Below are 26133 nucleotides of genomic sequence, written 5' to 3'. Positions count from 1 at the left end.
AATCAACGTCGAACTCTGCTGTATGGTGCCGTGCTGCATATACACAGTGCCCTATGAAAGGGTGGCCTTTGAATTCCACTTTCAAGACCATGGCCAGATGTCGACATCTTTTAGTTTAGATGTCGACATCGATAACTGACAAGTCGGTGTCACACCCGAGCATAAACACGATTAATCGCCGAGTTACCGACTTTCTACATAATTATCTTGGAATCATTATGTGGGCAGGGTCATGTGGTAAGTCGACATATTCTTCTGTTTATGTCGACATCTTCCGATATGATGTCGGCAACTCGATGGCAGAAATATGCCACCATACTTGTGAATATTTGGTGTGTTTGTAATATATTCGATGTACAAAATTGTTTAAAAATCATATTTTCCCCATTGTTAACTCTTTTGAAAAGTATTATACTTAACGGAAATTATAATATTAAATTAAATAAATATTAACAAAACAAAGATGTTGTCAGAACACAGAACAAAAATGTTTGTATAATGAACAGTGACAGAGACGACAAATGTATATCAACTTAATATTGCAAAATATCCTTTTAAAATATTGTGTTATTAATCGGTTAAGACTTATTATTCAATTTGAAGAATTGAAGAGAACACGGCTGATAAGACGAAATATTATCTATTATTACTAATTACTGTACTAGGTTATGTGTGTAGTACATCAAACAATAACCTTGATTTAAAGGGTTTGTGACACAAAAAGTGATAAGTTGTCTATAGATTGGCTAATAAAGAATTTGATGTAAAACGATTAGAAAAAAAATCATAAAAACTTTCATTTAGTCCAAAGCGTTATAGAACAGATAAGGTGTTGTGCCCCATCTTTCTGGTAATTAGTTCATGTATTTTGATCATCAGCATGCATTACAATGTACATAATGTAAGTATTTTTTATAGAAATTTATATATTGTACAGTTAAACAGTAAGATTTACCCTGGAAAGTTTGAATGTGTAACTCGACTGCAGTAATTCATACAATAGTATACAATTGCTGGAGCATAGATACTTCCAGGGGATATCAATTTAATGGAACTCTGCATGCAAAAGAAAAGTACACAAATTAGTATTTCTGGGTCTAGAAATTCCTAATACACAAAACATGTGTTCATTTTACGAAGTGAATATCATAATTATATAATAATCTTTCTCAAAGCGATCAATTTGTGGTTAAGAGAGGCTTGGCTAATTATGATACATTCAAGTGTAATTGACCTGTGTTAATATGGTCCGAATATGCTAAGTCAATAACAGCAACTCAAGTTACATTACGCAAACATTGCGTTCTTCAGGGCGGTGTCCTATGGTCATAGGGATAACATGGCTGCATGAATGGATGAGATATATCACCCATTCTAACCTCCATACATGTATGAAATATGTATTTAGCGACTTATTTTTGTGTTTCCTTCTTCTCCCTTTTACTTGTTTATTCTCCCCTTTTTCAATGATGAAAATGGTTCGCATAATGGTAATTTCTGGGAAACTAATAACCAGGATTGCAGTGTACATATACACTCTTTCATATCGGATACGTTTACATACATGTATTGCAAGATTATGTTTTTTTTTCACAATTGTTAAAATTAGTCACATTTCGCTTTTTGTCGATGACCCTACGCTACATTTGTGATAAATGTAGCGTAGAGTAGTGCCATCATCCGTGGGTCACTGAAGATGGTGTCAATCTAGAGTTACACATATCTTAGCAAGTTTATTACTGAGTCCTGTACATTTATATCGGTTATCGGACTATCAGACGTTCGGACTAATGGGCCTTAGGACTAACGGTCGTTCGGACTAACGGTCGTTCGGACTAACGGACGTTCAGATTAACGGGCCTTCGGACTATTAAGCCTTAAGGACAAGGTGGTCACCCAGGCAGGTGACCTATCGACATCATTTTCATTTGTCTTCTATCACCATAAACATAACAATTCCATAATCTTCTCAACTGGTCCGAATTCAACTAAACCTGTTAGGAAACATGTTTAGGATAAGGTAAAGTGTAAAAATCAAGCGGCTGATCTCAACAGGGTAGCAGATCTACATATATATGTAGATATTTGAAAAATCTTATAATGTTGCCACGCCTAGGAATCAAAGTTCAATATACGCTATTCGGATAATATATACATGTACCTATATCATAGATGTTGTATGGCGGCTGGGAACATTTTGTTTTATTAATTACCCGATTTTATTTATTGATTGGTTAAGCTATATGTGCCGTAACTGGGCATGTATTTTTTTTCTTCAGGAAACTATTGAAAACCATCAGGTTGTTTTAAGGTGTGATAATCATTCAAATGGTCAGAAAACCATGTACGATGCCTTGTAAACATTATTTACAAGTCAGAATTTATGCCTTATGTATGTTAATATGAATGCATACCTGCAGTAATCATTTTTTTTATTTTCTTATTATTTTATAAAAATGTTAAATGAAATTGTCGACCACATCTTGGCTTCATAGCCTGACCGCATACGTAATGTCAAAATCATTTTCAGTACTTATTCATACTAGTAAATGTAATTTTCAAAAGGTTGATGGTGAATAAAATATCAAAAAGCTCTTGATTCGTGAGTATGAAAATTACGGCACATACATGTATATAATGCTTTAAAGACCCACTACATGTACCTTTCCGAAACGAAAAATTCAATTAGCATTTGCTTCTTAATTGTTTTCATTTTCATAATATGAATTAACAAAATAGTAGCACATCTAAAATTAAAACAAAATCATTTTTTTCTTATACTGATTATCCAATGTAGACACAGGATTAATTGTCTACATGTAGATGGCGATTCAATAATTTGGACCCATCGGAGTGTCATGTATAGACCATTTTAGACGTTTTATGAGTTTAAATACAAAAATCGGTATAATCGTAATCTACATGGTGATATATAGTGAGAAGGAATGGATAGATCCCGAGACAAACGGAAATTAGTCCATCTACATGTAGTTTTAACAGTTAAAATCATATTCCTAGTAAGTCTTCACAAAAAAGGTTACTACCGTTGGTAAGAGCAATAATTTTCTTTTCAAAATCCTACACAACTATACAAAGTGCTGTCACTAAGACGAAAGCAGCCGAAAAATTATGCATATATTATAAGCCGGCTTTGATCTTCATCATATAAATGTTTGCACATTATATAAAGAAGGTTGCACATCATATAAAGAAGTGTGTACAAAATTAAAAAAAAAATTGTACCGAATATAAAGTTTAATTTTAGCTACATATTATAAAGGAAAATGCATCGAATATCTCGATATAATGACGGAGAATAATGGTAAATGTATCGAAAATAACAACGGAATTTCTGAATATAAAGATAAAAGCAATGCAGATAATAAGATATACATGTACAGTGTATAAGGCTGTATATATGTTATTATCCCGCCCTGGTAGAATAAATAATAACCCAGGCCGTACGTAGCCCGAGGTCATTATTTTAAATTATACCAGGGCGGTATAACACCATATGAACCGAAACTGAGGTCCTTATTTTTTGTACTAGATATGTATCTATGTGCATGTTAGTTACAAGAAAAAGCATTGACCATAGGACACCACCCTGAAGAACGCAATGTTTGCGTAATGTAACTTGAGTTGCTGTTATTGACTTAGCATATTCGGACCATATTAACACAGGTCAATTACACTTGAATGTATCATAATTAGCCAAGCCTCTCTTAACCACAAATTGATCGCTTTGAGAAAGATTATTATATAATTATGATATTCACTTCGTAAAATGAACACATGTTTTGTGTATTAGGAATTTCTAGACCCAGAAATACTAATTGTGTATTTTTCTTTTGCATGCAGAGTTCCATTAAATTGATATCCCCTGGAAGTATCTATGCTCCAGCATTTGTATACTATTGTATGAATTACTGCAGTCGAGTTACACATTCAAACTTTCCAGGGTAAATCTTACTGTTTAACTGTACAATATATAAATTCTATAAAAAATACTTACATTATGTACATTGTAATGCATGCTGATGATCAAAATACATGAACTAATTACCAGAAAGATGGGGCACAACACCTTATCTGTTCTATAACGCTTTGGACTAAATGAAAGTTTTTATGATTTTTTTTTCTAATCGTTTTACATCAAATTCTTTATTAGATCTTAATCAAGGTTATTGTTTGATGTACTACACACATAACCTATTACAGTAATTAGTAATAATAGATAATATTTCGTCTTATCAGCCGTGTTCTCTTCAATTCTTCAAATTGAATAATAAGTCTTAACCGATTGATAACACAATATTTTAAAAGGATATTTTACAATATTAAGTTGATATACATTTGTCGTCTCTGTCACTGTTCATTATACAAACATTTTTGTTCTGTGTTCTGACAACATCCTTTGTTTTGTTAATATTTATTTAATTTAATATTATAATTTCCGTTAAGTATAATACTTTTCAAAAGAGTTAACAATGGGGAAAATATGATTTTTAAACAATTTTGTACATCGAATATATTACAAACACACCAAATATTCACAAGCACTGACTTCAGTTTTCTATATTCAAAGATAGTGGCTATTTCATATGATTTGCGCATGTGTAACAGGAAGGCGACAAGTCGACAACTCGACAACACGACAAGTCGACAACACGACAAGGCGACAACACGACAAGTCGACAACTCGACAACACGACAAGTCGACATTTTACCGCGACAACACGAGATTCTGTACGCGCTAATTAGCGTGTTTGAAATGTCGACTTGTCGTGTTGTCGACTTGTCGTGTTGTCGTGTTGTCGACTTGTCGCGGTTCGAAAACGCGACAAGTCGACATTTTAACTGTTAAATCTCGGGTTGTCGCAGTTTGAGACCGCGACAACTCGACAAGGCGACAACACGACAAGGCGACAACACAACAACACGAGATGGCCGTAATCAGCCACCATAGTTATTGCACGGTTTGTGAATCCGTGCACACGGTTTGCCAATCCGTTCGCACGGATTACTCATCCGTGTCCACGGTTTACTAATGCGTGCACACGGTTTGCCAATCCGTCCGTACGGTTCACTAATTCGTGTCCACGGTTTACTACTCCGTCCGCACGGTTTACCAATCCGTGCACACGGTTTGTCAATCCCTCCGCACGGTTTACCAATCCACCTATAATCAGACTAGATATATGCACTGGGATTACTAACTGGACAAGGGTTCAATTCAATTCTAAGGGTTAACATGGAGCTAGTATTAAGAATTACACGGTCATATAAGGTAAGGACATGCTACTTTCTCTTATCTGACCTTTTCGGTCAATTCTTAGCATTATTTTGTTTGGGAGAATAGCTGTATTCTACTTCTGACTACATGGTGATGTAATCAAAATGATGTGAGAAAACATACCAGGTGTACAATTGTCATGTTTTTCTTCGACGTTCTTATTCATTAAATCACTGCTTATAAAATGATGAATATAGACAATATTGTTAGAAGATAATGGCTTATAATCAAATCCAGATTTCGGGATACATATGATAAAATGTGGTATTACAGTGTACTGTCTGTAGTTTATGGAAAATGTTGTATTTTTCTGTTACAGTTATGGATGACGGATGAACATGTATGCCATTGGACAAGCGAAATTTCGTCAAATATATCCATAGAATCGCTTGATTAAAAATCATAACTTCACTTTTGATGTGCCATGTACATTGGGATAAATCCTTTAAGTCCTTTTAGCAACCCACAGTTTCTGCAAGCTTAAAATACTTCTATAGATATTATCCACGGTGATACAACGGGCTTAATAAACTGTTACATACAGTGCAGATAATTGTCACAAATAATGAATGATCTTAGTTCCTGACCAATGAAGGGACTCACTGATAAACTTAAAATAATTGATAATTGAAAACTTTAAAGTAATCCTGATTTTTTGTGTAAATATAAGTGAATATAAGACATCGTTTTAAATACACTGTAGATCGAACAACGTCTTGAATGTGACGTGACAGTCGGGGATACATGTACCTTCGATATTAGCTGCAATATTGTAGCTCAAAAGACTTTTACACAGAAAATGGTATCGTCTTTAGAGCTACAATTGGTGCTTATTACTGCTAATGGAGCAAAGTACTAATTATACAAATCATTATTAAACGTCTGTAGGCATTTTGTCGTACTTGTTTGATATCACTTACCTGCTAGACAATAAAATTGGACCATATAAAATATCGAATTCTGATCAAGGCATTATTTTTTAACATAATACATATGGAGGTCTTTCTGAAGGAAATTTATACGGCAAGTCCACAAATTGTGAATTTGACGTCTTGTGAACGGTACGGTAGATATAAAGAATGGTAGTTATGTTTGTTTTGACAAAAAAAAATATGTAAATGCACGTATACACATAAATTAATTGGAAACCTACAACAAAGTATAGAAAACTTTGCCCGAGTGATTTTCGGAGGCACTGCTCCACTAAGACACACAGGGACCAATTCGTATCCGGCCAAAAGGTGTAGTTGGACGGGTTCTACTACGCTTTATGTTGTCATTATTCATAATACTAATATCCGATACCTGTAATTCATTCTAAAGTTGGCGTAGCTATCATATTGTTTCTAAACGCGTGCACAATACAGGAGCTTAAGAATTAGTTAAAGGAGAGTGGCCAAGTGGTTCAGATGTCCTGGCATATTACCACAAACCTCTGGATCGCGAGTTCAAAACTATTTTCCCTATGTATACAACTGTATACAGTACAAAGAGGTACCGATTTTAATCTAGACCCTCACATATAATATACATTGCCATCCAAAAGGTCTGTTACAAGTGTCTAAATTCTGTATAAAATAGTTTTGACAAAAATCCATGTGTAACAAAACTTTTGGAGGGCAGTGTATGTCCACTATTACGAGTTTAAGTACATATGGACCATCAAGTCCCTGTGGTCAAGGATTACGTCCTAATAGAGAACAATTCCAACTAAATAATTTTACATAGACCACAGTGTTAAACTTTGTTAAAGTTTTGTACTGTATTATCAAAACAAAGGAATATTAGTTAGCTATTGTGTTCTATCATTAAAGTCTATGTTCTCATATAACACTAGATAGAAGAAAAAAACTGGATCCTTCAGCTCAAAATTCAACCAGGATAGCTATATTGAAATCAGGCGAATTTGCACTTAAAATCCTGAAATTCTAATATTTTTACCAATTCATTATCAAAATTGATATTTTGAACTTAAACGTCAATATGAATTTCCAAATTCATATCCTGGTTATCTAGGAATAATTACATGTCAGAAAACATTTTTACTTTTGAAATTCATGATTAGCCAGCCAATCAGCGACCGGGTTAAATTCTGTCTTGGGCTCGTGTACACAGGGGCCATTTCGAAGGTCTTTTTTCATTCAGTTGGTTGTTCCCTATTGTGGTTCAAAACGTGTACAAGGGAAATCGCTGTAGTGTGTGGTGTATAGATCGGAGGCTGCGAAAAATCACTTCATATTATAGACTGACGAAATACAAGCACGAGTTTCATTATTTTCATTATGTTTTCATTATTCAGTCAATATGCTATCTTTAAACAAGAGATCCCAGAGGGATCTTGGCGCCCACCAAAGAATGATCTATGTCTGACAACAGAAAGAGGGATCTTTTCCCTGCTTTTCAAACTTTTACTACATACTATATATGAACCTTGAGAAAGATCCTTTCAGTACTTTCTGAGATATGTAGCAGTAACAAACTTCAATTATCAAAATTCAAGATGGCTACCTGTCGATCATCTTGCTGACCGATCTGTCCCAAAATGCAATATGCACAACTAGGGTCGTAGGGGAACCTACATATGAAATTTGAGAAAGATTCCTTCAGTACTTTCTGGGAAATAGTGTTAACAAACTTTAACTATCAAAATCCAAGATGGCCGCCGGTCGGCTATCTTGTTGACAGATCACTCCCAAAATGCAATATGCACAACTAGGGTTCAAGGGGAACATGCATATGAAATTTGAGAGAGATCCCTTCAGCACTTTCTGAGAAATAGCGGTAACAAACTTTAACTATCAAAATCCAAGATGGCCGTCAGTCGGTCGGCCATCTTGTTGACTAATTGGTCCCAAAATGCAATATGCACAACTAGGGCCCTAGGGGAACCTATATATGAAATTTGAGAAAGATCCCTTCAGTTCTTTCTGGGAAATAGCGGTAACAAACTTTAACTATCAAAATCCAAGATGGCCGCCGGTCGGCCATCATTGTTGACCGATTGGTCCCAAAATGCAATATGCACAACTAGGGCCTTAGGGGAACCTACATATGAAATTTGAGAAAGATCCCTTAAGTACTTTCTGAGAAATAGCGGTAACAAACTTTCACTATCAAAATCCAAGATGGCCGCCAGTCGGCCATCTTGTTGACCGATTGGTCCCAAAATGCAATATGCACAACTAGGGCCCTAGGGAAACCTACATGTGAAATTTGAGACAGATCCCTTAAGTACTTTGTGAGAAATAGCGGTAACAAACTTTAACTATCAAAATCCAAGATGGCCGCCAGTCGGCCATCTTGTTGACCGATTGGTCCCAAAATGCAATATGCACAACTAGGGCCCTAGGGAAACCTACATGTGAAATTTGAGACAGATCCCTTAAGTACTTTGTGAGAAATAGCGGTAACAAACTTTAACTATCAAAATCCAAGATGGCCGCCAGTCGGCCATCTTGTTGACCGATTGGTCCCAAAATGCAATATGCACAACTAGGGCCCTTGGGGAACCTACATGTGAAATTTGAGAAAGATCCCTTCTGTACTTTATGAGAAATAGCGGTAACAAGAATTGTTAACGGACGGACGGACGGACGGACGGAAGGACGGACGGAAGGACGGACGGAAGGACGGACGGACGGACGGACGGACGGACGACGGACCACGGACGAAAGGCGATTTGAATAGATCAGATGGTGGGCTAAAAAGCACATCAGAATTTCTACAAGATAACTTATCAATCTTCACTCATCCTCGATACCCCAGGGGTTAATATGACTGTTTTTATATCGACCGTGGATATAACGTCTTTGATAGCAACCCATGGAGTATCGAGGATGACCGCCCCTCACTGAGCATCCTTTTCTTGCGCTGAACCATGCAAGTAGATTGAGGTTCTTGGAATTATCAAAATCTTTTGCATATACAGCAATAATGACCATATAATAATGTAGAAAGTAATGTCATTTACAACGGCTAACAAACCAAAACCAAATCTGACGCCGACGCCAATGTGATTCCACAAAACAAGGAATGTGTACCTAAATACTAGAATGTGGTGTTTTACCAAATTCTATAAAACATTGCTGCACACAACGATGTGTATCGTACATGTATATATTAAAAAAAACATATATCTGTGTCTTTCTGTGCTAAGTCACATGTACCTGTATATTGAGCACAGGTATTCGTCACATCTCCTCTGTATTCGCCAATACAAGGATTTATAAGTGAGAAGGATTCGTGACTGTCTCTTTACATTACTAAACACCACGCGAGACGCCTATGAACCGGGAATAAAAACCGTTTTATTCAACAAATACTTGTCTTATCGAGTCAAACGAAAAACCAATGTAGAGTTTAATTAAATTTCACAACGTTTATTACTTGATTTAAGGACGGAAGATTTAGAGGATATGTCTTAAATTTTCCTTCAAAAATACGATAGTCCATGAAATGACGGCCCGCTTCAGAAAGTAAGACGGTAACCCTCGCACCATCAAGCTACATCAAAGGCTGCGCCGGCGGATATCAAAGGAAAATCAGTCGTCGCCCAACGTCACGGTCAGTGCACAAACACAAAAGCTCCTGCCTGGTATTCTCCAAAACGCAGTGTGACGTATCCTTCTTATACACGTCCTTGGCCAATATTATCACATCCTCGATACTCCAGGGGTTCCGATCACTTACGATCTCTACACCCCTGGACTATCTCATAGTAAAACTGGAGGCAACAGAATAGAACAGGTAATTTAGTCATTTGATGTACATCAAAAGAACCGTATAACGGTACACCGTGGTTGACTGTGTGGCTTTGATGTTTGGCGTCGCTCTCTCTGGAGTATTCAAAGGAAATCTTTGCTAGCCTGTGATTGGTCAAATGTTTTCAGCTGAGCTGCCTTCAATTTCACTTTGAGATAGTCCAGGGGTGTAGAGATCGTAAGTGATCGGAACCCCTGGAATATCGAGGATGATATTATCCACTCCTACTTGAAAGTACTCTATGAAGTCCCAAAACAGTGGTTTATTAGCTATTACAGATGGCATTGGGTTGTAATGGATATTATTGGGCATTTAGCCGGGCCTCAGAAACAATATATCTGTTACTGTACAGTATAGCTAACTCAACTCGATTTGCGCTGTTCTAAGAAGAGAAGTCAGATCTTCCAGCCTTTAGAAGGAAGAACTTCCGGGGGATCCAGAAGTAGAAGCGTTACGAGTGAACGGAAGTTATATTCTTTAGGTAAAAGAGGGCAAATCGAGTTAGCCTCTGAGCCTCAAAGGGAGATCATTCATTAGAGTATCTCCTGTCACTATTTCCGGTCAACATGGCGGATTATGAGAGTGTGCTATGTGTCAAAAACACAGTTCACGTATACAAAATACCCCCGCGACCTTCAAACAGGGGATATAGGTAAGATAATGATTACACTATCACATTCTATATTATTCCATCGGACGACACCACATTTTCGGCGCAATAACAGTCAAATGTAAGCAAAATGTACAGCCTTTGGTTTGTGGGCGGATCTCGTAGAAACGGGTAACGTTACGCAAAAAAGTTTGGGGAAACGGTTAAAACAGCCCACAGCAGTAACGGCCCAACTTTTATATATGCAGATATTGTTGGGTCGGATATTATTCAGTTGTTTCATGCCTTATCGGTAAACAGGTCCGGTAGCACGCTAAATCTGGCTAAAGTCTTAAGTATAGCTAACTGTTAGATTTGACTATATAGCCAAATCGGATAACACATATAGTGGACAAAGGTAAAAAAAAGTGACATACCTGGTCACAAAATCAACGTGCGCTTAGAAAATTGAATGAGAAATCTTGAGAATCGGCAAAACGAAATATTTTTGTCATCCAAGATAATTTCCGGTGATTTTTACGCTCGCACTAGATCTATTATTTTTCTTGTCGGATGTTAAGTTTGTGTTCATCTGCTATGAGCAAAACTGCGTACATGATACTGGAAGTAATAGATTTTGCCATGATTTAACGTGACGCTACCCAATTTGGAACGCTACCCAAAATGAAACACATACACTTTTAAAATATGTGATACAGAATTTTCAGTTTACAATCTAAACTAACAATAACAGTCCTGAACAAAAATTAAAGTGCTGACTAATAACTGCGACAATTTTAATATGTCATTTTCTTTCCAGTTGCTAATTATATGTATTTAAAAATGAAAATAATGAAATTTTGAAAAACTCCGGGAAACGACATCGTGCGACAACCCTAAAAACAACATATATTTTAAAATAAAAAAAAATAAATGTTGAATGGAATATTTTTGAAAGACATGTGACTTGAATAAACTAAAAAATGTTTGAACTTTCTTTTAATGAATTCAAACATTTTTTATCATGCCTGGGCATTTATTAATCAAACTTTATTTAGGAGGTGTTCCATTTTGGGTACTCAAACCTGCTGAAACACAGGGCTGGACCGGGCATGCTTCCAAGCTCTGTATTTATAAATATATGCACTGCTGACAAGTAAACAAATCATGAAAATAATAATAAAAGCGTCTATTTGTGTTAAGAAAAAAATCTGGATTCAACCACAAGTAAGAAAATTTTTACAATTATCTTCAAAAAGTGTTCCAATTTGGATAGCGTCACGTTAGTGACACCAACCTTTCAATAACATATTAACTAAGATATACTTGTCAGCGATAATCTACTATTAATTAAGAACAGTGACATTACACAGTGCAAACGAATTTTGTTTTGTGTAAACTTCAAGCGACGTGTCATACAAACTCTTGCATCGGTCACGATATTCTAAGCATCTGAACGACTTCGGAAATTTCCGGAACAATACAATGCAAATCAGGTTTATAAAGTCAATGAAAGAAAGTGACGAAATGGATAACTTTTAGCATATTTAATATCATCCTAGGTCTAAGGTGTACGTTACACTATCGCTTACTAAACCCTGTGACCACAGATCACATATATATGCTGCAGTTCTAATAAATATTTCTAAAATTACAAAGCCTTGCTTAAGAGAAACAAAAAAAGGCAACATATTGAAATATCAATCTTTGTGTCTGAGCTCTAGATCTAATGTACCCCAGAAAGACGTTCAAGCATGACACAGATAAGTCACCATATGCACAGAGACTGGACGGTGATCTAGCGGACGACTACTTTGAACATGGAAACTCCATTTAAACATCATGTAGCTCACGTACTTTAACCATCACCACCATGTTTATTTTGTTCTTCGGAACGCTTTTCGATTTTACCAACAAGCACAACACTACATAATTTGCATTATACAGTCACGATATGTAAAAACGAGAAATATTCCGAGAGAAAAATGAACATGGTGGTGGTGGTTAAATTAAGTCAGCTACACGATGTTTAAATGGAGTTTCTACAAAGTACGACACATGACACCTCCAAAGGAGATTGTGGATGAACACAGTTATGGGTACTGTTTACCACAACAAGCGTAGGTTTTGTGATTTTGGCTTGGTTTTTGAGGTACCCATTAGAGGCGAGACGTCATTTCGACCGGACAGGGAAATGTCTACCTAGCATATTTTTTCGTAAATTTCCCGATTCATCAAGCCATAACTTCGTCGATACTTGGCCAAAGCACTCAATGGAAAGATAAATTATTTTTCTTTAAGGTAAGGTATATGTCAATGGTATATAGAGCCCGTTTATTAAAATAATCCCGGTTTTAAAAAAAGTAAGTCCGTTTTTCTTGACCGCCGAGTTCATACCCTTGATACTACAATATATATATTATATATGTATACTGTTGGTTAAACATTTTCGTGCCAGGTTCATCCCTGTGGATACGTTAACTTATTATTATTTTTTGTCTTTGAAGAGACATTGATGAAATTGATAGTTTTAGTGATTAATAAAGAATTATTAAAAATGATATTCAGATTCTGACCAGTTTTATTAGGTCATCTGACCCGAAGTGTCAGGATGACCTATAGTCGTCATGTTTCGTCCGTTGCCGTGCTTTAACCTTTCACATTTTGATTTTCTTCTCAAGTTCTACCAGAGCGATTTGGCTGAAACTTACATGAAATGATCCTGATATGGTCCTGACAAAGTGTTGTTATTTTTCGTGTCCATCCAAAATCTAAGATGGCCACCACAGCCGCCATCTTGAAAACACATTTTGAACTTCTTCTCAAGTTCTACAGTTGTGTATGTTGTCATATAGCAACGACTGCCAGGTCATAGCCATGGCTCATTGGTTTTCTATAAAATCCGTCTTTCCATTGTCAGACATAGATCATTCTTTGGTGGGCGCCAAGATCCCTCTGGTATCTCTTGTTAATAGATGAGCCTTAAGTCCGACACCTAGGGGGCTGAGGGGTGGGGCCGCAAAAGGGGAAATTTTCTTAATTTTAGCTTTAAAATCCTACTCCTCCTTAATCCTTGAGTGTTTTTCATCCATATTTGGTGTGAAACATGAGTTAGGTCCGACTCTTGGGGACAGGGTGTACGTGGGGCTCAGAAAGGGAAACTTTGATGAAATTTGGCTTTAAAATCCTATTCCTCCATAACCCTTGAGTTGATAACAACCATATTTGATGATTAAACGAGTTAGGTCCAACCCCTGGGGACAGATCTATAGAGGCAGGGCTCAGAAGGGGTAATTTTACTGAAATTTGGGTTTAAAATCATACTTCTCCTTAACCCTTGAGTGAATAACCATAAATGGTGTGAAACATCAATGGGGGAAGACAATCATATTTTATATAAATGAGCCAGATTTGACTCTTAGGGACAAAGGGGCGGGGCTCAAAAGGGAAAACTTTGAAGAAAGTTTGCTTTAAAATCCTAATCCTCGTTAATCCTTGAGTGGATTACAACCATATGAAATTTGGCTTTAAAATCTGACTCCTCCTTAATCCTTGAATGGGTTACAACAATATATGTCGTGGAATATCTGTAGAAAAAAATATTCAAATGGCCTACAGCATACTAGGATGAAGGGCTACCAAGTTTGTTCAACAAATGACCTTTACCCTATTTCAGAAACTTGCATATTAAACTAATCATATAAGATGTTCCTTGCATTGCTTAATTAAATATTAAATGTTATAACCACTACTTTGTACAGTGACTGTTTTGTGCCATGAGTCAGATGACCATTAAGGCCCATGGGCCTCTTGTTTGTATTTATTAACCCAAGAGAAAATATGACCGAATGACGGGAAATTTTCCCAGGATCCCGGTCAATCCCGACGGGATCCCGGTCATATCCTAGCAGGTTCCCGGTCAATCCCCACGGGATCCTTACTAATTTCATAACTATATAAACTTTTAATGCTTCACACAAACAAAACATTATTTAAATCAGTTAAACAGTTATACTAATAATTGTCATTATTGCCCAATTGTAACTTATTTATTAATAAATGACTTGCACTTTCATCACTCCGAAAGATCATGATTCTAGGTTACTGGTGATTTCTATTAAAAAACCCCATTACTGTGAATGCAATCTACAAACTTTTTTTCTTTTAGGCTTATAAAATTACTTTGGTAACATTATGTAATTTACCCAAAATGCTGATATCCTAAAATTCACAAATTTATGCACAAAACTTTAACTTCCTGGTCTGGTAGCCTCCATCTTAATTTTGAACTGCCCAAATCACAAAAGAGTTCCAAAAAAGGGGAGTAACTCTTCTGTGACCAGCCGGGATCCTGGTCATGTGAAATCCCAGCTGGGATCCTGGTCATGCAGGATCCTGGTTTACCCAGCCAGGATCCCAGTTAGATTGACAAATCCCACAGGGATCCTACTGGGATCCGGGTCAAATTATCTCTTGGGTAAGAGGCCTAGATACCTAATATTGGGCCTGTGGCATGCTGGGATGAAGGGGTGACCAAGTTTGTTCAAATGAATGACCTTGACCTTCGATTTCATTCAAGGTCTCAGGGATCATAATAGGCTAAAATACTGAAACGCCTTCTTGCGAATAACTAACAGCCCGAGAGACTTATTGAATCCCTACAGAAAATTTCATTGGAATTCCATTGGTATTTCCAGTGGAATTTCCAGCGCAACAGTGGTAAAATTTTGATGAGCCCAATACAAAGAAATATAGAGAGTTCTCAAAATTTTGGTGGAAGTTTTTCATGGAAAATCATGAGTCCAGGACCTGTCTACATGAGTCCTCTAAATCACTGCTTATGTATTGCCATAATTGTTAGCCACTGTATACTGTGACTATATTGTTATGTGCCAAAAGTCAGATGACTGTTAAGGCCCATCTTGTTTTCTACAGGGCAGCTGACTGGAAGCTTGATGAGCCGGACTGGACTGGAAGACTCCGGATTGTTTCTAAAGGGAAAGATTTATTTATAAAACTTGAAGATAAAACATCAGGTATACGTACAGTTCAATTAACTCACTGAGCATAAGTTGTGGTGTGGCGTCTGGTGTCCTTCAGTCGTCTGTCAACTTTTCGCAAAAAATGTAAATTATTATAATAATTAGAGAAAATTATAGAAAATGATGCACATATATATAATGATTGTAAAGTGCAGGCTAAACGATATGTATATATACAGTCAATGACTAAACAACAATACAAATTCTTTTTCTTCTAAATATTAACAAATGTGATGAATCACTGTCCACAGGCTGTACAGTGAAAAGCCGTTTTGCCTGTATGGCATTTGTGTAGACATCTCTATGGGTTAATTTTATTATTTTTGTTGAAAATAAGGCATTAAAAAAAGAAACAGATAGTTTTAATATGCCAGGGTATTGTATTTTGATGGTGTATCTCCGAAATGTATTTTTCTGTATTTACTTTATAATCTACATACTGATTTTATACTGGTTTATGTTTAGTGAAAAAGAAACAGAAATTTGTCTCTTTATATGTATTAAAGCAATTAATTATACTTTTTCTTTTTTGCTTGGGTAACAGGGTGTTTCATATGTAAAATAAGTCATATTCTATGTTTTTGTCATGTCAATGAAGGAATGTTGTACATAATGTCTGCATCAAACTTTAAAATACACGCAAATAATAAATGTATATATCTTGAAAACAATACTTCTAGTAATCATATATATATTGTTGATAGTTTGTGGGTGAGGGTTTGAAAATATGTAGTGTAAATTGTAGGGGTTTATCTTCAGATCCAGTAAAAAGATATGACATTTTCGAAAGGTATAAAAATACATATAATATCATTTTTTTAATCGATACTCATTCAAAAACAGAAGTAGAGAATTAGTGGAAATCTGAGTGGGGTTATGAAGCTTGGTTCAACTCTTACACATCAATGAGCCGTGGTGTTTTTAATACTATAATACTATACTTTTGAATACAACACGACTATTTGTATTATTAATATTTGCTATCCGGTTTACCATGATGTATGGGCCATTGACTGAAAATCGCACAAATGGTCGGGCTGAACCCCCCGGGGGCCTGATGGGCGGAGCCTAAAAGGGTCAATTTGACTATTTTCACATAAATGACTTCTTCTCTGAAACTAAACATGGAATAGCAGTCATGATGTAATGGTAATATCCTTATAGGGTGGGGATTCAAAGTGTACAAATGAAGGGCCGGGGCTGACCCTCCGGGGCCTGAGAGTCAGGACCAAAAGGGTGAATTTGACTATTTTCATATAAACTTATCTGAAGCTATATATATGAACAAGCTTGGGATAGCACTCATAATGCAATAGTATCCTTATAGGGCGAGGATTCAAAATTGTACAAATGGTCGGGCTGACCCCCCCGGGAGCCTGATGGGTGGAGCCAAAAAGGGCCAATTTAATTATTTTCACATAAACGACTTCTTCACTGAAACTAATCATGAGATATTAATAGCACTCATAATGCAATGGTCACTAAGCATCCATATAGGGTGGGGATTCAAAATTATACAAATGATTAGGTTGACCCCCTGGCGGCATTAGGGGCAGGGCCAAAAGGGATCAATATGGCGACTTTCATAATTATAAACAACTTCTTTTCTGAAACTTATTATTGACAAACACTCATAGTCAAATGATATTGATAGCATCAGCTAATCGTCGGGTCAATTTTGCCATTCTGATTGTAAGAGTTTTTATGATAATTAGTTAAAAAAAAAAAAAAAAAAAAAAACCAGGTGAGCGATATATAGGCCCACTGGGCCTCTTATTCATTAATCTAAAACAATATCCTGACATGTTATAAAAAAATATTGTACAAATCCTTTAAGTGTTATTATTTAAACCGTTGTTGACAGGTGACTTGTTTGCACAGTGTCCGGTGGAGACATACCCTGGTATAGCAGTTGAGCCTGTAATGGACTCCAGTCGATATTTTGTACTACGGATCAAAGATGATGGAGGTTAGTAATTATAATCTATTTTTAGCTTTCCTGGTCCGAACGACCGATGTGAGCTTATGGGATATCGCAGCGTCCGGCGTCCGGCGTCCGACGTCCGACGTCCTTCGTCCATCGTCCGTTGTCCGGCGTCCGGCGTCCGTCAACAATCGACATCTTCTCCATAACCGCGGGTCGGATTTCAACAAAATTTGACTGGTAGCATCCTTCTGGGCTACTAACTGAAAAATGTACAAATGATGGGGCTGATCCCCCGGGGGCCTGAGGGGTGGGGCCAAAAGGGGTCAATTTGGCTATTTCCATATAAACGACTTCTTCTCTGAAACCAAGCATGGGATAGCACCCATAATGCAATGGTAGCATTCTTATAGGGTGGGGATTCAAAATTGTTCAAATGATGGGGCTGACCCCCTGGGGGCCTGAGGGGCGGGGTCAAATGGGGTCAATTTGGCTATTTCCATAAAACGACTTCTTCTCTGAAACTAAGCAAGAGATAGCACTCATAATGCAATGGTAGTATTGTTATAGGGTGGGGATTCAAAATTGTACAAATGATGGGGCTGAACCCCGGAGGGCCTGAGGGGCGGGGTCAAAAGGGATCAATTTGGCTATTTCCATATAAATAACTTCTGCAACTAAGCATGGTATAGCACCCATAATGCAATGGTAGCATCCTTATAGGGTGGGGATTCCAAATTGTGCAAATGATAGGGCTGACCCCCGGGGGCCTGCAACTTAACATGGGATTACGCTCATAATGCAATGGTTACATCCTTATAGGGTTTGGATTCAAAATTTTGCAAATGATGGGGCTGACACCCCGGGGGCCTGAAGGGTGGGGTCAAAAGGGGTTAATTTAACAGAGTTTGTATAAATTTTGGCTTTGACCCCCCCGGGGGGGCAGGAGGGTCGGGACCACATAGGGGAAATAGAGGTAAATAATTTAAATTGCTGCTGATCATAGAGTTCTGACCCCCGGTAGCAGGAGGGGTGGTGGCCTTATAGTTGAAAAAGAGGTAAATATCAAAATTCCTATAGAAAAGAAACAATATTCAAAACGTTACTTTGCATTACAAACCAGGTGAGCGATACAGGCCCTCTGGGCCTCTTGTTTTGTAATATTCTGGTGTCAACTTGAGAGTGCACGATACTAATCTGGATATACAGATATATTTTGATGGTAAAACTATAACTTTGCTAGTGTAGTTTTGTAATTAGGTCACCTGACCATAGGTCATGGTGACCTATTGCGATAGTCTTTTGTTCGTCGTCATCTGTTTTGCGTTGTGCGTTATGCCTTAACATCCCCATGGAAATTTTTTACTGGGAATCCCAGTGGGATCCCAGTTCTTTTCCAACTGGGATCCCAGTGGGATAATTGGGCGGGTTTCCCAATTTATCCCACTGGGATCCCAGTCAAATTCCATCGGGATCCCAGTCAAATCCCACTGGGATCCCAGACAAATCCCAACGGGATCCCACTCAAATCACACTATTGGTTCCCAGTCAATCCAGACGAGACACCATTACAAAATCCCGATGAGATCCTAGGGAAATATAAAAATGAATCCTAATCTTTTGCAATATTTTCAATGAACAAAAAAAAAAAGATATTTGAATGCAGTTTTATTTCAAACAAAGAGTTTTCCTCAAATAAAACTTGAGATGTGTTACAACAGCTATTATTAGAAAAAGATTTTGATCAACTCAAACCATTCCTTCACCTTCAAATATTATTGAATTTTTGAATTGCACTAAAGCTTTTTAGGTTATCTGACCCGAAGGGTCAGGATGACCTATTGTCATCATGCACTGTCCGTCCTCATGTATTGTCCGCCGTGCATAAACTTTTCATTCAAACAACTTCTTCTCAATAACCAGAAGCCCAAGGGTACTAATATTTGGCCTGTAGCATGCTGGGATAAAGGGCTACAAAGTTTGTTCAAATGAATGACCTTTACCTTCATTCAAAGACCTTGACCTTCATTCAAGGTCACAGGGGTCAAATAGTCTAAAATCTTTAAACAACATCTTGTGAATAACTAAGAGGGCTAGAGACCTGATGTTGGGCCCTTGTTATGCTGGGATAAAGGGCTATCAAGTTTGTACAAAGAAATGACCTTGATTGTCATTGAAGGTCACAGGGGTCAAAAAAGCTAAAATCCTTTAAACAACTTCTTAATAACCTAGAGGCCTAGGGACTTTATATTAGGCCTAAGGCATGCTGGGATAAAAGGCTACCAAGTTTGTTCGTGAATGACAGTGACTTTCATTCAAGGTCACAGGGGTGAAATTGGCTTAAATCTTTAAATGACTTCTTCTTAATAACCAAACAGCCTCAGGACCTGATATTGGGCCTGTGGCATGCCGGGATCAAGGGCTACCAAATTGGTTAAAATGAATGACCTTGACCTTCATTTAAGGTCACAGGGGTCAAATAGTCTAAAATCTTTGAACGACTTCTTTTTAATAACCAAGAGGTCTAGGGACGTGATATTAGGCTTGTGACATGCTGGGAGGGAGGGCTACCAAGTTTGTTCAAATGAATGTCGTTGACCATCATTCAAGGTCACAGGGGTCAAATATGCTAAAATCTTTAAACAACTTCTCCTTAATAACCAAGAGGGCTAGAGACTTGATATTTTGCATGTGACATGCTGGGATAAAGGGTTACCAAGTTTGTTCAAATGAATAACCTTGACCTTGATTCAAGGTTACAGGGGTCAAGTAGGCTAAAATCTTTAAACAACTTCTTTTAAATACGGTAACCAAGAGGCCTAGAGACTGGATATTTGATTTGTAGCATGGTGGGGATCAAGGGACCTTCATCATGGTCTAATTCATCAAATATATCTGAATTTGAACTTCTTTTAATAAAAAAGTTCTTTTGTATTGTCTTCATTGTTTGCCACTACTATATTCTTTGAAGTGTTGTATTGTGTAAATAGTCAGATGACTCTTGTTAGAAATTTAGCTGTAAAATTATGTATGTATATCATCTTGAAGAAGCCCAAAGAGAGTGAAACCGGTAGACAGCTATAATAAATTTAACCAACCAACTCTGAAGCTGTTGTGATTCATCTTCTTAAATATCTGATTCTAGTGTTATACTTTAATAATAGGTCGATCAGCTTTTATTGGCATTGGGTTTGAAGATCGAGGGGATTCCTTTGACCTCAACGTTTCCTTACAGGACCATTTCAAGTGAGTAAACATAAGATCTATACTTTGACTCGCCACAAATATTTAAGGTTACTGTAACATACTTATTTACATTTTCAATACAGTCTCATGATCACTTTATAACCTTTACCAAATACATTTGCCATTCATCAGTCTATGAACTGCCATCCACTTATTATAATGTTATTATCATTGTGACGTCACAATTTCCTGAACTGCATTCAGTTGAATTTTGAGGTCAGGATGACCTATAGTCGTTGTGCTTTGTCCGTTGTCGTCTGCCGTGCGCTGTCCATAAACGTTTCATTAATACAAATCTTTCTCAAAAACAAAATGGCAGAGGGTACTCATATTGGGCCTACAGCATGTATCAAGTTTGTTGAAATGAATTACCTTGACCGCCATTCAAGGTCACAGGGATCAAATAACTTCTTGAGAGTTCCTAGGAGGCCTAGAGGCTTGATATTGTACCGGCAGCATGCTGGGATGAAGGTCTATTAAGATTGTTGAAATGAATGACCTTGACTGCCTTTCAAGGTCAGCCGGTTCAAATAAGGTATAACTAAGATAGAAAAGAGAAATAATATTATTTCCCAATATACATGACATAACAAAAAAAAATAGGGGGAAAGGAACAGAAAAGTGTGCAGTGCAAAAAAGTTAAAAAAGGTGAACTATTTTATATATTGATTTTTACAAAGTCAAAAAATATTCATTTTGTAGGAATTTCAGATTATGCATAGTTCATAATACATGTACATGTATTATTGTAGTTTTTAGGTCACCTTACCATTATATGTCATGGTGACCTACTGGGATAGTCTTATGTCCGTCGTCCATTAACATTTCCTTGTGAACATGATAACTTGAGTAAATATGAACCAAGCATAATGAAACTTTGTATGTAGACTAACATTGAAAATATTTCGGACTACTTCGAAAACGATCAGCTTGCTTTGACGATACTTTACAGAGTTATTGCCCTTTGCACTAATAATTATTATTTGATCAGAGTAATTGTGAACACGATAACACGAGTAAATATAAACCCATGTTAAATGAAACTTTGGTTGTAGACTAACATTGAAAAGATCTCGGAGGAGTTTGAAAATCTGCTTGATTTGACAGTAACTTATGGAGTTATTGCCCTTTGGACTAATAATAATTATTGGACTTTGAGAACACAATAACTTCAGTAAATATGCACTTAGCTTAATGAAACTTTGTATTTAGACTAACATTGAAAAGATCTCAAATAAATTCAAAAATCAGCCTGATTCGATTGTAACTTACTTATTGCCCTTTACAATCATAATTATTAAACCTTATATGAACAGGATAACTTGAATGAATATGCAACATCAACAGAATTTGTTCAAACTTTATACAATGATAGCATAACTAAGATAATTAACTTGCCATAGATTAGAAAATGTAATTGATGGCAGGGAACGTATGTTGCTTGCAACACTTACTGTAAGCTGGTTAAATTTGCCTCTGTCCAGTTGGTATTCATACTCCCATGATTGCTAACTGAATACAGTTCAGTGTTGTAATTTATTATACATTCATTTTAATTTGATTCACAGGTGGTTAAAAACAGAGGAGGAAGCCAAAGCATCCAGTACAGAGTTTGATAAGGGACCAAAGCTGGATCTTGGTTTTAAGGATGGCCAGACAATAAAGATAAACATAGGGGTATTCTTATATGCAGTAGTCCCCTGTTATACCACCACCTTTTGTCTATGGTATGACTGGGATGGCGGTACAACAGGGTTTACAATATGTAGATCTCAATCAAGATCCATTGAAATCACTCTATGTTACATGTACATGCCGCTTCTGTTCATTTGATAATTTTACAACCTAGATAGAAAGGCATAAATATTGTATATTTAAAAAAAAATTGAAACCTGAGTTATATCCTCTTTGTTATATGTAAATAACAAAAATATCAAGAAATGTTATCTTTGAAATAAGTATAGAATTAAAGTTGTTCGCGTCCTTGTATAAAACGGGGTCAGGGAATTCCTTAGTTGAAATTCCATTATGTCTTAAAATAGAACACTAGAGAGTTCCACATTTACCAAGATCTAGAGAAGTCATCTGCCATCACAAACAAACAGGCATATTTCTTTGGAATGCATTGGCTATTAAGGAAGTTTTGTTAATAAATAATTACCGTAAACAGTTATCATAATCATGCAAAGTTGCCGTTTCTGTTTAACAATCCCACACTTGCATGTGTCTATATCAGAATTTGGATGTATTAACCAAAATGTAATTAAAGTTTGGTGATTATAAGCTGTGAAAATATTACAGAATTATCAACATTCTGTACTCTGTAGACATACTTGCCAACTTTTCAAAATTTGTCATGGGGGTGAAAATGTGTGAAAGACATTTTCCATCCGAAACAAATGTCACGCGCGGTACAAATTAAGCATTAAATCAAGGGGAGATAATTAATCCAATTATTAAAGAAAAGGTTTTTGTTTCTTTTTTTTAAGTAATGCAGTGTATTTATATAATATTTATATTGTTCTGTATTCTCTTTTTATTTAAAAACAATAGTCCGGTCTTATATAAAAATAATCTGACTGATAGTACAATATCAATCGTAAAAATATTTTTGTTCACTTTTGAAATTTATTATGTCACCTGACCATAGGTCTTGGTGACCTATTGCGATAGTCTTTTGTCCGTCGTCCGTTAACATTTCCTTGTGAAAGCGATAACTTGAGAAAATATTCACCGAGCTTAATGAAACTTTATAGGTAGACTAACATTGGAAAGATCTCTGATGAGTTTGAAAATCAGCTTGATTCGACTGTAAATTACGGAGTTATTTCCCTTTGCAATGATATTTATTATTGGACCTTGTGAATACGATAACTTGAGTAAATATGCATCAAGGTTAATGAAACTTTGTGTGTAGACTAACGTTGGAAAGGTCTAGGACAAATTCGAAAATCAGCATGATTCGATGGTAATTTATTGAGTTATTGCCCTTAGCATTAATAATCATTATTGGACATTGTGTCATGATAACTTCAGTAAATATGCACCGAGCTCTATGAAACTTTGTATGTAGACATTGAATAGATATTTGACAAGTTCGAAAATCGACCTGATTCAATAGTAACTTACAGACTTATTGCCCTTTGCAATAATAATTATTGAATCTTGTGAATGCGATAATTTGAGAAAATATAAACTGAGCTTAATGAATTTTTGTATGTAGACTAATATAAGAAATATCTTAAATAAGTTCGCAAATCAGCTGGATTCAACGATAATATACGGAGTTATTGCCCTTTACACTAATAATTAGACCTTGTGAATACAATAGCTTGGATAGATATGCACACAGCTTCATGAAACTTTGTATTTAGACTAAAATCGGAAAGATCTTGGACAAGTTCGAAAAGTGACCTGATTAGATCCTAACTTACGAAGTTATTGACCTTTGCAATTACAATTATCGAATCTTGTGAACATAATTACTATGCATTCAGCTTCATGAAACTTTATAGGTAGACTAACATTGGAAAGTTCTCAGACAGGTTTGAAAATCAGCTTGATACAATTATAACTTACGGAGTTATTGCCCTTTGCAATTATAATTATTGAATCTTGAACATGATAACTGGAGTAAATATAATCCGAGCTTAATGAAATTTTGCATATAGACTAACATTGGAAATATTCCGAAAAAGTTTGAAAATAAGCTTGATTAAACACTAACTTATTTACGGAGTTATTGCCCTTTGCATTATTGAACAATGTAAACACAGTAATGTGAGTTAAATATGCACCAAGCTTAATGAAACTTCATTTGTAGACCTATTAGATGTATGTTCCTATTTCATGGAAAAAAAAGACTTTAGTTGCCTAGTAAATTACATAACTAATTTGTATCAAATATCAGATGACCGTTAAGGCCCATAGGCCTCTTGTATATAATTAAAATGGCATGAATTTTAGATCAAATTCCAAAGAAAGCTATCCAAAATTATTATTAACCAATTATTGTATTTTTAGTGTTTAATTCTGACTTTGGGAGCACAAAGATAAACTGATTCATATAGCAGAAAATGATGGAACAACATATATACATTGGTGTGAAAATGCAAAATACCTGTTATCATTTTGCTTTAATTTTAAATTGACTTTGTTTCTTTTAAATCATGCATTTAAAATGCTAAAACATGTATGATATGTTTACTGTAACAGCTCGTCGTGACTAGGATTCAAAGTCTTAAATGTGACACAGGCCATGATACATCAATTAAACAGATACTGTTCTATTTTACCACATCTATGAGCAACCCATGATCCCTATTAGAAATCAGCAAGCATATATCAGAACAGTCAATTTTAATCGGTGTTGTTTATGTTTTTTCTGTCCAAAATTTCTCTGTCTAAATCACTGTTGTTTGTGTGGTAATCTTCAGAGAACTTGAATGGGAAGCCATAAAGCGTTAACGTAACTTGATGACTGACCTTCCCCTCAACAGTTGACTGCTTTGCCTTACCTACAACCGAGTCTAATTGGATTAAAATTAATTTGTTTATTAGCTGGGGTAGTGTCATATGCACAGTCAATGAAGTGTTCAGGTATCGTTGAGTCTAGTGAACAGGTCATTAGTGGATAACTAATTGTACATGTGCTTACCGGACAAGTGTTAATTTTATCTGACTCTTCCGGGATGTAAGGGGCTCCATACCAGGTTTTTGATAAGTGGTCTTTCAGTCAATCGGGAGATTACTGTTTTCGAACAAACGGGATAGGGAATCTGAAATCGGGAAATTCCTGACAGAATCAGGAAAGTTGGCAAGTATGTGTAGAAAGAGATATATTTAATAATTACTTACTGGTAACTGATCAGGCAGCTGCTATAGATCTTAACATGATCAAGATATGAAATTACTTATTACACTCATTTTCAGAATCAAATAATTCTTATGGAGTAGGTTAAAATGTAAGACCCTATAGCAAAGCTGACTTATACACCAAACACACATGAAATAGAAATCAAATCCAGATTCACAAAATAAGACAATGCATGTTTATTTTCATGTGTTTTTTTCTGTCCACATAAATGCATATACTTTTGTTATTAAGAGTTTTACTTAGAACTTCAGATATTTCCTGAGCCACAAGCTATTGTTTACCTTTTCATATATATTGCAATATAAAGTACATTTTGATAGTCATGTTAACATGATTATATACCAAAACAAATAGAAATACAATACTTCACTGAATGTAAAATTGTACAATAATAGCAAT

The 26133-nt window shown here is 36.1% G+C and overlaps 1 protein-coding gene across 2 annotated transcripts in view; it reads left to right on the top strand.

Annotated features, from left to right (window-relative positions):
- The first annotated feature begins 10552 nt into the window (after positions 1-10552).
- Positions 10553-26133, top strand: part of LOC138323007 (adaptin ear-binding coat-associated protein 1-like) — a 28132-nt gene continuing 12551 nt past the window's right edge. For both annotated transcript variants that reach the window (XM_069267317.1, XM_069267326.1), the window contains exons 1-5: positions 10553-10709; positions 15582-15682; positions 17553-17657; positions 20777-20858; positions 22427-22535. In XM_069267317.1, the coding sequence (XP_069123418.1) occupies positions 10624-10709; positions 15582-15682; positions 17553-17657; positions 20777-20858; positions 22427-22535 (483 nt within the window). In that variant the 5' untranslated portion in view covers positions 10553-10623. The remainder of the gene's footprint in view (positions 10710-15581; positions 15683-17552; positions 17658-20776; positions 20859-22426; positions 22536-26133) is intronic.

This window comes from Argopecten irradians, chromosome 1, assembly GCF_041381155.1.
Source record: "Argopecten irradians isolate NY chromosome 1, Ai_NY, whole genome shotgun sequence".
Classification (NCBI taxonomy): Eukaryota; Metazoa; Mollusca; class Bivalvia; order Pectinida; family Pectinidae; genus Argopecten; species Argopecten irradians.
This window is presented reverse-complemented; position numbering and strand designations above follow the sequence as displayed.